The sequence below is a fragment of the Salvelinus alpinus genome, chromosome 7, assembly GCF_045679555.1.
Source record: "Salvelinus alpinus chromosome 7, SLU_Salpinus.1, whole genome shotgun sequence".
NCBI lineage: Eukaryota > Metazoa > Chordata > Actinopteri > Salmoniformes > Salmonidae > Salvelinus > Salvelinus alpinus.
Window position 1 is genome coordinate 69577676 of NC_092092.1, and position 13767 is coordinate 69591442.

Consider the following 13767-nt stretch of genomic DNA (forward strand, 5'->3'; position numbering starts at 1 on the left):
AGGCCACGGAAGGAGAGTTGTATGGCATTGAAGCTCGCCTGGAGGGTTGTTAACACAGTGTCCAAAGAAGGGCCAGAAGTATACAGAATGGTGTCGTCTGCATAGAGGTGGATCAGAGAATCACCAGCAGCAAGAGCGACATCATTGATGTATACAGAGAAGAGAGTCGGTCCAAGAATTGAACCCTGTGGCACCCCCATAGAGACTGCCAGAGGCCCGGACAACAGACCCTCCGATTTGACACACTGAACTCTATCGGATAATTAGTTGGTGAACCAGGCGAAGCAATCATTTGAGAAACGAAGGCTGTCGAGTCTGCCGATGAGGATGTGGTGATTGACAGACTCGAAAGCCTTGGCCAGGTCAATGAATACGGCTGCACAGTATTGTTTCTTATCGATGGCGGTTAAGATATCGTTTAGGACCTTGAGCGTGGCTGAGGTGCACCCATGACCAGCTTTGAAACCAGATTGCATAGCGGAGAAGGTATGGTGGGATTCGAAATGGTCGGTAATCTGTTTGTTGACTTGGCTTTCGAAGACCTTAGAAAGGCAGGGTAGGATAGATATAGGTCTGTAGCAGTTTGTGTCAAGAGTGTTCCCCCCTTTGAAGAGGGGGATGACCGCAGCTGCTTTCCAATCTTTGGGAATCTCAGACGACACGAAAGAGAGGTTGAACAGGCTAGTAATAGGGGTGGCAACAATTTCAGCAGATAATTTTAGAAAGAAAGGGTCCAGATTATCTAGCCCGGCTGATTTGTAGGGGTCCAGATTTTGCAGCTCTTTCAGAACATCAGCTGACTGGATTTGGGAGAAGGAGAAATGGGGAAGGCTTGGGCGAGTAGCTGTGGGGGGTGCAGTGCTGTTGACCGGGGTAGGGGTAGCCAGGTGGAAAGCATGGCCAGCCGTAGAAAAATGCGTATTGAAATTCTCAATTATAGTGGATTTGTCGATGTTGACAGTGTTGTCGGTGTTGACAGTGCAGTGGGCAGCTGGGAGGAGATGTTCTTATTCTCCATGGACTTTACAGTGTCCCAGAACTTTTTGCGGTTTGTGTTGCAGGAAGCAAATTTCTGCTTGAAAAAGCTAGCCTTGGCTTTTCTAACTGCCTGTGTATATTGGTTTCTAGCTTCCCTGAAAAGTTGCATATCACGGGGGCTGTTCGATGCTAATGCAGAACGCCATAGGATGTTCTTGTGTTGGTTAAGGGCAGTCAGATCTGGAGAGAACCAAGGGCTATATCTGTTCCTGGTTCTAAATTTCTTGAATGGGGCATGCTTATTTAAGATGGTGAGGAAGGCATTTAAAAAAAATAACCAGGCATCCTCTACTGACGGGATGAGATCAATATCCTTCCAGGATACCCCAGCCAGGTCGATTAGAAAGGCCTGCTCGCTGAAGTGTTTCAGGGAGCGTTTGACAGTGATGAGTGGAGGTCGTTTGACCGCTGACCCATTACGGATGCAGGCAATGAGGCAGTGATCGCTGAGATCTTGGTTGAAAACAGCAGAGGTGTATTTAGAGGGCAAGTTGGTTAGGATGATATCTATGAGGGTGCCCGTGTTTACGGCTTTGGGGTGGTACCTGGTAGGTTCATTGATAATTTGTGTGAGATTGAGGGCATCAAGCTTAGATTGTAGGATGGCTGGGGTGTTAAGCATGTTCCAGTTTAGGTCGCCTAGCTGCACGAGCTCTGAAGATAGATGGGGGGCAATCAGTTCACATATGGTGTCCAGAGCACAGCTGGGGGCAGAGGGTGGTCTATAGCAGGCGGCAACGGTGAGAGACTTGTTTTTAGAGAGGTGGATTTTTAAAAGTAGAAGTTCAAATTGTTTGGGAACAGACCTGGATAGCCTGCAGAGTTCTGTCCTACTATCTTTGCAGTAGATTGCAACACCGCCCCCTTTGGCCGTTCTATCTTGTCTGAAAATGTTGTAGTTAGGGATGAAAATGTCAGAATTTTTGGTGGTCTTCCTAAGCCAGGATTCAGACACGACTAAAACATCCGGGTTGGCAGAGTGTGCTAAAGCAGTGAATAAAACAAACTTAGGGAGGAGGCTTCTAATGTTAACATGCATGAAACCAAGGCTATTACGGTTACAGAAGTCATCAAAAGAAAGCGCCTGGGGAATAGGAGTGGAGCTAGGCACTGCAGGGCCTGGATTCACCTCTACATCACCAGAGGAACAGAGGAGGAGTAGGATAAGGGTACGGCTAAAAGCTATGAGAATTGGTCGTCTAGAACAGAGAGTAAAAGGAAGTTTCTGGGGGCGATAAAATAGCTTCAAGGAATAATGTACAGACAAAGGTATGGTAGGATGTGAATACAGTGGAGGTAAACCTAGGTATTGAGTGATGATGAGAGAGATATTGTCTCTAGAAACATCATTGAAACCAGGTGATGTCATCGTATATGTGGGTGGTGGAACTGAAAGGTTGGATAAGGTATAGTGAGCAGGGCTAGAGGCTCTACAGTGAAATAAGCCAATAAACACTAACCAGAACAGCAATGGACAAGGCATATTGACATTAAGGAGAGACATGTTTAGTCAAGTGATCGTAAGGGTCCAGTGAGTAGAGGTTGGTTGGGGTCACGGCGATTCAGACAGCTAGCCGGGCTATCGGTAGCAAGCTAGCATAGGATGGAGCTCTGTTTTTAGCCGCCTCGTGCGTTTCCGTAGGTAGATTAGTGGGGTTCCGTGTGGTAGAGGGGATCAATCCAATTGGCAAAATAGATATAGTTATAGTGACCCAAGAAAAAAATTGTCCGATATACTTATTTAGATAGCAGCCGATAAGACAGCTTACGATTAGCGGGCCCCAGATGAGCGTTCAGCGTCCAGTTGGATAACTCCCTCGGGCAGATAACGTTGGTAGTCAGTCGTGAAGGCCCGGTGGGGCTCCGCATTGGCAGTAAAACGGGTCCGGATAGGTGATTGTAGCCCACGAGTGGCTGATGGAACTCTTCAGCTGGCTAGCTCTGGAATAATTGATGTTTTCTCCGGGATCGACGTAAGCCAATAGACACACGGGTAGCAGCTAGCTAGCTGCGAAATCAAGGTGTAAATGTCCAGAGCTTGCGGTTGAAATCCGGAGATATGGAGAAAAACGGGTCCGGTATGTTCTGGTCTGAGTCGCGTTGTACAAAAGTGGCGATAGATTAACAAGCTAAAGGAATAGCTGATGACCACACACCGTGATTAGCTGAAATACTAACGTTAGCCAGTAAACTGGCTAGCTTCTGGGTAGCTTCAGGTTAGCTTCTGGTTAGCTTCTGGCTAGCTTCTATTGTGGATTTTCAGATTTGATAATACTTTTTCCCCCTATGATACAGTGGCTGACTTTACTGCAACAGTAAAGGGCCTTGTTCAATCTTCAACAGACTCCTCTAAATGGTCATGCTTCAGTGGTAGTCAGCCAGGTTGCAGTGCACAATCTCACCATGAGAGGGCAACCTTTCCTTTTGCTGATGACCAGAGCTTGTGCCTTGACCCCACAGGAATAACATGGATACAGATGTCACGTAGCTCCCCTGCTCAGCTCAGGACCCAGAGATAAACACCCCACCCCCATCACTCTACCGCTCCTATGAGCAGCATGAAGGGAGAGGGTAGAGACAGTCCCAGGGTAAGAGGAGAGAGGTGGGATTCTCCCTCTGATGGGAAGCCAGCTGTGCTACTAGAACAAGCAGAGGAAGGAAAGGGAGGTTTTTAAAGCTCAGCGCTGCTGTGAAAGCCACAGAACACAATGTCTGTGAAACCAACTCCCTTACAGGAGCCTAGTAGATCTGTAGTGGTGTTTCAGTCTCTGCTCTGTATGTGGTAAAGGGACTCCTGGTGCTGTTTATGGTAAAGGTGCGGAAAAATGAGTAACCATGAGGATAGGTGCCACACAATTTGTCTCTCAGCTTTGTGCTCTTATTTGACACCTGTCATTCATGTAACCTGCTTATGTAACTCCATCAGAGGGGTATTGGGTGGTGTAACAGGCCTGATGTGGAGCTAGGCCAAGCCTGTCTGTCTGCTATACAACCTGCTTAGGGCAATTATTATATTTCCACCAGTGCTCTGATCTGGCATGAACAAAAGTCAGCTCACCATTTGCCTTGACCATGGCTCATAACAGCTGATCTCTGACCAGTTACCAGATGGACTACTGAACACAAGGACTGGGGCACTTTGAGTTCAGTTGAAATGTTGTTTGTGTATTGTGGTGCAGCCTTATGAAAACATGTTGGAGCAGAATATGTGGTTACTCTCTGCAGGATTTCTTTATTTACACTTCTGCCTCTGATTTCTGTGTCTCAATGCTGATATCTGTCATACAGGTCATCAGAGGTCCCAGACAACAGAGGGACTGCCTGTTGGAACCTCCTCAGCCAACGGCAGCACTAAGCCCCCAGTGACTGGTTCCAGACTCCCCCAGGCCTCTGGTCACACCCTGGCTGTGGGCTCCAGCCAGCCCTCTACTGCTGCCTCCTCCTCCAGACTCCCCCAGGCCTCTGGTCACACCCTGGCTGTGGGCTCCAACCAGCCCTCTACTGCTGCCTCCTCCTCCAGACTGCCCTACAAGTCCCAGAGTGTCTCCAAGAGCATCCCTTCCAAGGCCAGTGTACACAATGAGCACAGTGGCAGCACAGGAAATGCACAAGGTGAGAAGCTCAACTAGGGAAATCATACTCTGATATTGTTTTGTTCTAGTTGAATAAAAATAACAATTTTTAAAGCCTTATTTTACGAGGTCAATTGACTGAACACATTCTTGTTCACAGCAAGAATCTGGGAAAGAGTCTTTATCAAGGTTGTTGTTCTCCAGGGTCCGTCTGGTTCTGTCAGGTTGATTTCTAAAGACACATCTGGTTACAGGGAAGGGTGGGGCGAGGCGGGTGAGCAGTGGACTGTACATGGTGACCCACATTAAGAGGCTACTGACTGGGCTGTGCTAAAACGTACATCTCCTTGGCTTTAAGCCTTCACATCAGCCTGCTGGAGACCCATATTTTTCATCTTGTGATTGTTCCTGTGTTCTGTTTCTACATTAAATCACATACTGCAAAGGAAAGTCTATAATAAGCCTCAGTAGGTTCAGCAGTGTCTCAGAATAATATATCCTTTTTCGGATGGGTATAATTTTTGAGTTATGTTCTTGGATGATGGTCCAGCTCTAACCCTCTGAGAAGTCTGAGATGAACATCAGAGCTAGTCTGTAAGGAGAATGAATCCTACACAGTCAAGTGAATGAAATAAATTGGCAACATTCCCATCTTGTATGGTTCAACTGTGCATGGTTCTAATAAGAACATTGATTGTGTCTTAACAAGCATTCCTTGGAATGTCTGACTGTTGAGCTGTACAGTGGGAGGGAGAGGGAGCTAGCCCTGTTAGACAATGGGCCTTTTCCCTTTCAGCATCTTCAGCATACTGCGACCTGATTGGCTAAGCAGATTTGTTTTCCAGACTGGGGTCCCCCACACATGGTTGTCTAGGAGACTGGGTCTGTTCCACTGTAGTTCAGTCACAGTGATGCCTAAAGGGGGAAGAGCGCACACCACAGAAATACCACGGAGGAATATTTAGACATTTCTGTTGCTTTCTGGTTTTGTGTTTCCGATCTTTCCATCTTCCCAATGTCTGGTTACGGGGGACTGCGGAGCTGCACTTGGACTGAATTTTCTACTCAGGTTTTCAACAATTCCTCATTGATCCCACAAGGCAGTGCTGCAGGCTCCCACTGTGACCTCACTCTGCTGACATGTCTGCTCATTGGATCCTATCGCTTCTGTATCATCCCTTTGTTAGCTGCTTTTAACGGGAAGACTAGAATACGGCTATGGAAGAGTAAGTCAGACGAGATTTAGAATTGATTGTCTGTCTGCATTGGCTTTGTTTTCTGGAGCCCTGGAATAATTATATTAAATTATTTCATTTTAAGGCAACTATCCATTCTCAGTCCATGGCCCATCTCTTTAGTACACTCTGTACTCTTCTGTTGCTGCAAATAAGGTGGAGCTGTTTTATAGAATTCTGAAGTATGGTACCAAGCTCCCTCCTACATTTGTAAATGATAGAAATTACATTTAAATGTTCCATTCCTAAGACGGTAAATCACATCAAGTTTAGATGTCGAGTGTCTGAATACTGAGGAAGTGTGTCTTAACTATTTGACTGTGTTATCTGCCCTACAGTTTCTGCAGGAGCAGCCCAGGTGTCTGTGGGAAGACCAGCCTCATGCAAGACCACAGTGTTAAAAGCTAGACTCCTCTCACACCCAGGGAGTAACATAGGACCTGGTGAGATGGGATTCTCATACAGACATACTGTAGTTATCCACAAAACCAACGAGTGACGAACAACTCTTCTATTGGCTGTTTTCCCCCAAGATTTAGTTTTATTTCCTTCCTGATGTTAAATTGTTTTTGTTCTCCTCAGTTTGTATTTTTCTAAATCCCTCAATCTCCCAAATTCTAATCAGATTAGTTGTTAGTCTGTTTTGTGTATCACCTAAAATCCCATAATGCAGCGCAAATTAGATGGAGCCTCTCTAGATTCAAAACATCTGCTATCAAATGCCTGGGAAGCGAAATTTGGGTGATTAGGAAATAGATTAGTGAACCAAAATGCGGACTTGAAGCTTTTGTTTAGATGCGTCAACAGGGTGCTGATGGACACTGTTAAAACAAACTTATGCACAGGTTTATTAGATTGAACATGTATCTTGTCCAGGTGCCTGATAATATGTGTACTGCTCAAACACCTTTTAAATGTGTTTAGCTAAGTTCCCATCAGTAGCCCCTGTCCTCTATGTTTGAGGCGTCAGCCTTTTAAATGTCCTTCAGCAGGCAGAACTAGCTTTGACGCAGCACTTCTCAGTCCCTTCATAGCCAGGGCACAGTGTCTTAGTTGTGTGTGTGATGGTTCAGATCCACTCAAACCCCGAGCCTCATCTGAACATTTTATTATTCACAGCAGGATGCAAAACTACAGAGTCGACCAGTCGGCTGCCCTCAAGGTCCAGAGCCAGTCCTATGAAAATAACTGCTTCATCAAGACTTCTTCGTCCTGCCGCTGTATTACCTGGTGAGATGGTTATTTTAGTTACCAACAGTGTTGACACTTTCTGTTGTAAAAGAGTTGAACTTCCCAACTCAATAAGCCCATCTGAGATTTACATTTACATTTAAGTCATTTAGCAGACGCTCTTATCCAGAGCGACTTACAATCCCATGTAGATATTCTGTTTTTATGTCGTCAATGGTCATATCCATATATGATTGGCAGTTTGTTTGATTGGCAGTTTGTTTGCGAGAATTCCAAAGCTGTTCGGCTTGACCTCCAGAATGTGTGAAACTGCACTGGTTTGAGGTTCTACGTTCTGACTACATTATTCTAGACTAAAGTCCTTGAGGACTAGGACCTTTTACGGCAGATTGGCCACAGCTTTTCAGAGTTACACATAATGAGGCCTCTTAACAGGAAAAGCCCTTTGTTTCTCTGGCAGACAAACATACAGTGGGGCAAAAAAGTATTTAGTCAGCCACCAATTGTGCAAGTTCTCCCACTTAAAAAGATGAGAGAGGCCTGTAATTGTCATCATAGGTACACTTCAACTATGACAGAAAAAATGAGAAAAAAAATTCCAGAAAATCACATTGTAGGATTTTTAATGAATTTATTTGCAAATTATGGTGGAAAATAAGTATTTGGTCAACTACAAACAAGCAAGATTTCTGGCTCTCACAGACCTGTAACTTCTTCTTTAAGAGGCTCCTCTGTCCTCCATTCGTTACCTGTATTAATGGCACCTGTTTGAACTTGTTATCATTATAAAAGACACCTGTCCACAACCTCAAACAGTCACACTCCAAACTCCACTATGGCCAAGACCAAAGAGCTGTCAAAGGACACCAGAAACAAAATTGTAGACCTGCACCAGGCTGGGAAGACTGAATCTGCAATAGGTAAGCAGCTTGGTTTGAAGAAATCAACTGTGGGAGCAATTATTAGGAAATGGAAGACATACAAGACCATTGATAATCTCCCTCGATCTGGGGCTCCACGCAAGATCTCACCCCGTGGGGTCAAAATGATCACAAGAACGGTGAGCAAAAATCCCAGAACCACATGGGGGGACCTAGTGAATGACCTGCAGAGAGCTGGGACCAAAGTAACAAAGCCTACCATCAGTAACACACTACGCCGCCAGGGACTCAAATCCTGCAGTGCCAGACGTGTCCCCCTGCTTAAGCCAGTACATGTCCAGGCCCGTCTGAAGTTTGCTAGAGAGCATTTGGATGATCCAGAAGAAGATTGGGAGAATGTCATATGGTCAGATGAAACCAAAATAGAACTTTTTGGTAGAAACTCAACTCGTCGTGTTTGGAGGACAAAGAATGCTGAGTTGCATCCAAAGAACACCATACCTACTGTGAAGCATGGGGGTGGAAACATCATGCTTTGGGGCTGTTTTTCTGCAAAGGGACCAGGACGACTGATCCGTGTAAAGGAAAGAATGAATGGGGCCATGTATCGTGAGATTTTGAGTGAAAACCTCCTTCCATCAGCAAGGGCATTGAAGATGAAACGTGGCTGGGTCTTTCAGCATGACAATGATCCCAAACATACCGCCCGGGCAACGAAGGAGTGGCTTCGTAAGAAGCATTTCAAGGTCCTGGAGTGGCCTAGCCAGTCTCCAGATCTCAACCCCATAGAAAATCTTTGGAGGGAGTTGAAAGTCCGTGTTGCCCAGCAACAGCCCCAAAACATCACTGCTCTACAGGAGATCTGCATGGAGGAATGGGCCAAAATACCAGCAACAGTGTGTGAAAACCTTGTGAAGACTTACAGAAAACATTTGACCTCTGTCATTGCCAACAAAGGGTATATAACAAAGTATTGAGAAACTTTTGTTATTGACCAAATACTTATTTTCCACCATAATTTGCAAATAAATTCATTAAAAATCCTACAATGGGATTTTCTGGATTTTTTTTTCTCATTTTGTCTGTCATAGTTGAAGTGTACCTATGATGAAAATTACAGGCCTCTCTCATCTTTTTAAGTGGGAGAACTTGCACAATTGGTGGCTGACTAAATACTTTTTTGCCCCACTGTACAACTGTTGTGTTCATGTCCATAGTCCTTTGTGGCTAGTGGGAGGTGGTTTTGCTTGTGGCCATCTATGCTTTGGCTGCATAACATGTATAACGTTCTACTGAAACGGTTTCAATTGCCCAAAACAGTCAGAATATGTAAAAACACTTTTTATACTCGAGGCAGCTGAAGCTGTTTAGTATTTGCATAATACTTCTGAATGTTGGACAGTAGGCCTTTTTGTTTCTAGGGGGAGTAACAGACCTCTTGTTATGAATTGTAGCTCCAGAATGTAATGTAGTTGGTGACTGGGGATGTTTATCCCCCCTGTCATAGCATCTACTGTAAATGAGATGATGGAATTTACTAATTACCGTAATGTAGTGTTGAGAGCCCCCGTACAGTAGTGTTGAGAGCCCCCGTACAGTAGTGTTGAGAGCCCCCGTACAGTAGTGTTGAGAGCCCCCGTACAGTAGTGTTGAGAGCCCCCGTACAGTAGTGTTGAGAGCCCCCGTACAGTAGTGTTGAGAGCCCCCGTACAGTAGTGTTGAGAGCCCCCGTACAGTAGTGTTGAGAGCCCCCGTACAGTAGTGTTGAGAGCCCCCGTACAGTAGTGTTGAGAGCCCCCGTACAGTAGTGTTGAGAGCCCCCGTACAGTAGTGTTGAGAGCCCCCGTACAGTAGTGTTGAGAGCCCCCGTACAGTAGTGTTGAGAGCCCCCGTACAGTAGTGTTGAGAGCTGTTGAACTGTGAAAGCAGGGCTAAGGGAGCAGGGTTGTTTTTAGCTCATCGGGCTCAACCTTGCCATGAGCTATCCATCACCTCCCGCCATTTCTCTTCTCCTCTCTCTGCTGGTGTGAAGGGGAGCAGAAGGGAGGGAGCAGAAGGGAGGGAGGGGTGAATTAGTGAGAGTAGTAGCCCAGATTGAGCCACCATTTGCTCCAGTCTCCACTGTTCACTCCTCCCCCTCTCCTTGTTCCCTTCCACTCCCCTCCCCCTCTCCTCTGCCAGCATCGCCCAGCTCTGGGAGATTCTAGAGCTCTATTGCTAGATATTTGTCTGAGCACTGAATGGTCTGAACTGAAGGCTGGCTCGAACTCCAGGATTAGGGATGTCTTTCTCTGCCTCTGCCTGTCACATCTGTCCAGGGCAGAGCTATTGAAAGCCTGCTGGCCCCCACCCCCCCGCCGGCCTCTCCCCCAGCTGGGCATGTGCTGCTGGTCCTCATTCTGAGTGGGAGGAGTTCCTGTTGCCATGGTGAACTGACTGAAGGGGCTCTCACATGGTAACGGTTGCTGCTGCTGTTTTTTTCTCTTCATGTCTCAGTGCTACTGTCGACTGAGGCACTCTACCCTGAGACCATCTTTGGCATGTGGTGCACATCAATTTCCCATCTTCTACCTCTGGATTCTTTGGGGATTTAAAGTACAGTAGTTAGTGTTGGGTATATCCCTTCCTTGGTGTTTGGAGAGATGTTATGGTCTACCAAACTCTCACTGGTCAACATCCACGTGCGGCTGGCGGCCAAGGGTTTACTCAGGAACCTGCAGCAGCTGTCAGGATGCAGGAAGAACACCGGCGTGTTCTACACAGGTCTGTTTAATACCACACCGCCAACACAGGAAACCGCTACGGCTTACGCTGCTGTAGCCTCCTCTGTTTTACACCGGCTAATCTCACTGTTGGTGCCGTTCGTGCTACTCACACAGAGCTGCGCTGTTTGTGAATCTATTTTTAGCTTTTGTTTACCAGGAGCGGTTCATCTTTCATGCTACCTACCTGCATCCATTTAGAGGAATACATGTTTCTTATAGTCTGTATTGCTTTTTTTATGAACTTTATTTAAATGAAAATACTCAATGGGATTTCTCTTGACAATCATGTTGATTTCAGAAATATGTTTTTGGTGTTGGATTTGTGTGTGTGTGTGCATGTTTTATTATACTTGTGAGTCCTGTAAGTCGTGACAAGAATAGTAAACAAACTAATATTCAGAGAACAAAGGACATTTTACCGGTCCTCACTTGTAAAAATACAATTTTAGGGTTCAAATTAGGGTTAGGCGGTATGGTTAGGGAAAATTTGTGTTTTGAATGGGAATCAATTGTTGGTTCCCAAAAAGTCCTCAAGTATAGTAAGACATATAGCTCTGTGTTGTATTTGTGGTGAGTGTACGCATGAGAGCACTCTTCGTCTTGCATGCTGGGAGACCCACTGCTCCAGTTTCAGCCTGATATGTGGGTTATTTTCAGCAGCACTCACTAGGTTGAGCTGTGGGAATGTTGTGACGGAGGACAAATCCCACAAAAAAATCTCATCAGATTATTTTTAAAATGCATCTATTTGTTTGGTCAAATCAAGCCAAATAAGGTTTCCCTCAAGCATTACATTTAACTAGGCAAGTCAGTTATGAACAAATTCTTATTTACAATGACAGCCTACCAAAATGCAAAAGGCCTCCTTGCGGGGATGGGGGCTGGGATTTAAAATAAATAAAAAGATTGGACAAAACCTACATCACAACAAGAGAGACTACACTACATAAAGGGAGACCTAAGACAACAACATAGCATGACAGCAACACATGAGCACAACATGGTACATACATTATTGGGCACAGTCAACAGCACAAAGGACAAGAAGTTAGAGAAAACAATACATCAGGCAAAGCAGCCACAACTGTCAGTAAGAGTGTCCATGATTGAGTCTTTGAATGAAGAGATAAAACTGTCCAGTTTGAGTGTTTGTTGCAGCTCGTTCCAGTCGCTAGCTGCAGCGAACTGAAAAGATGAGCGACCCAGGATGTATGTGAGATGAGATGGCACATGTTTTTGTGTGACATTCATGGTCAGCATGGCAACTGCTGGAACAAGGACAAGAGTAGATCGTTGTAGGTGATCCCCTTATAAGGTAGTCATGACTGATTATTAACCTTTACACCATGAACCTTAGATTTAACCTTCTGACATGGTGAGAAACCATTAAAGAGTACTTCTCTTACCTAGATGATACAATGCAGTAGGGTTTACAGTATGGACAAATCGAATAGATTTTTTTTAACCAAATATTGCAATTTGACTTGCGATTTAGATCAAAACACTTGGGTGAACTGTTTGAATCATATAAACTGAACCAAAATATGAATGCAACAATTTCAAAGATTTTACTGAGTTACATAAGGAAATCAGTCAAATAAAATCAATTCAGTAGGACATAATCTATGGATTTCACATGACTGGGAATACAGACATGCATCTGTTGGTCACAGACACCTTTGGCCATGTACTATATGTGGACACCTGCTTGTTGAACATCTCATTCCAAAATCATGGGCATTAAAATGGAGTACCCCCTTTGCTGCTATAACAGCCTCCACTCTTCTGGGAAGGCTTTCCACTAGATGTTGGAACATTACTGCGGGCACTGATGTTGGGTGGTTAGTCCTGGCTCGCAGTTGGCGTTCTAATTCATCCCAAAGGTGTTCGATGAGGTGGAGGACAGGGCTCTGTGCAGGCCAGTCAACTTCTTCCACACCGATCTAGACAAACCATTTCTCTATGGACCTCGCTTTGTGCACGGGGGCATTATGCTGAAACAGGAAAGGGCCTTCCCAAACTGTTGCCATAAAGTTGGAAGTGCAGAATCATCTAGAATGTCATTGTATGCTGTAGTGTTAAGATTTCCCTTCACTGGAACTAAGGGGCCTAGTCCGAACCATGACAAACAGCCTCAGACCATTATTCCTCCTCCACTAAACCTTACAGTTGGCACAATGCATTTGGGCAGGTAGCGTTCTCCTGGCATCGGCCAAAGCCAGATTCATTGGTCTGTCAGATGGTGACGCGTGATTCATCACTCCAGAGAACACTTTTCCACTGCTCCAGAGTCTAATGGCGGTGAGCTTTACACCACTCCAGCCGCCACATTGCACATGGGGATTTTAGGCTTGTGTGCTTCTGCTCGGCCATGGAAACGCATTTCATGAAGTGAGTGTCGCAACCGAGGACAGACGATTTTTACGCTCTGCATGCTTCAGCACTCGGCGGTCCCGTTCTGTGAGCTTGTGTGGCCTACCTCTTCGCTGCTGAGCCATTGTTGCTCCTAGATGTTTCCACTTCATAATAACAGCAGCTCTAGCAGGCAGAAATATGACAAACTGACTTGTTGGAAAGGTGGCATCCTATGACGGTGTCACGTTCAAAGTCACTGAGCGCTTCAGTAAGGCCATTCTACAGCCAATGTTTGTCTATGGAGATTGCATGGCTGTGTGCTTACTTTTATACACCTGTCAGCAACGTGTGTTGGTGAAATAGCCAAATCCAGTAATTTGAAGGGGTGTCCACATACTTTTGTATATGCAGTGCCTTTGGAAATTATTCAGACCCCACATTTTGTTAGGTTACAGCCTTATTCTAAAATGTAATGTTTTTTTCCCTCAATCTACACACAATATCCCATAATGACAAAGCAAACACTATGTATTTATTTATCTTTATATATAAAATAATTCAGCCTCGCGTCTTCTTGGGTATGACGCTACAAGTGTGGCACACCTGTATTTGGGCAGTTTCTCCCAATATCTGCAGATCCTCTCAAGCTCTGTCAGGTTGGATGGGGAGCGTTGCTGCACAGCTATTTTCAGTTCTCTCCAGAGATGTTCGATCGGGTTCAAGTCCGGGC

General features: G+C 45.3%; 1 protein-coding gene across 7 annotated transcripts in view; it reads left to right on the forward strand.

Moving 5' to 3' along the window:
• The window catches only part of mtus1a (microtubule associated tumor suppressor 1a), a 60443-nt gene that overhangs the window by 14768 nt on the left and 31908 nt on the right, over positions 1–13767 (forward strand). For 4 of the 7 annotated variants that reach the window (XM_071411439.1, XM_071411435.1, XM_071411441.1 and 1 more), the window contains exons 4-6: positions 4327–4650; positions 6184–6288; positions 6965–7075. In XM_071411439.1, coding sequence (XP_071267540.1) covers positions 4327–4650; positions 6184–6288; positions 6965–7075 — 540 coding nt within the window. Of the gene's footprint in view, positions 1–4326; positions 4651–4907; positions 5837–6183; positions 6289–6964; positions 7076–10153; positions 10681–13767 lie in introns of those variants that run through there. The other 3 variants (XM_071411440.1, XM_071411442.1, XM_071411443.1) reach the window with 3 other exon arrangements.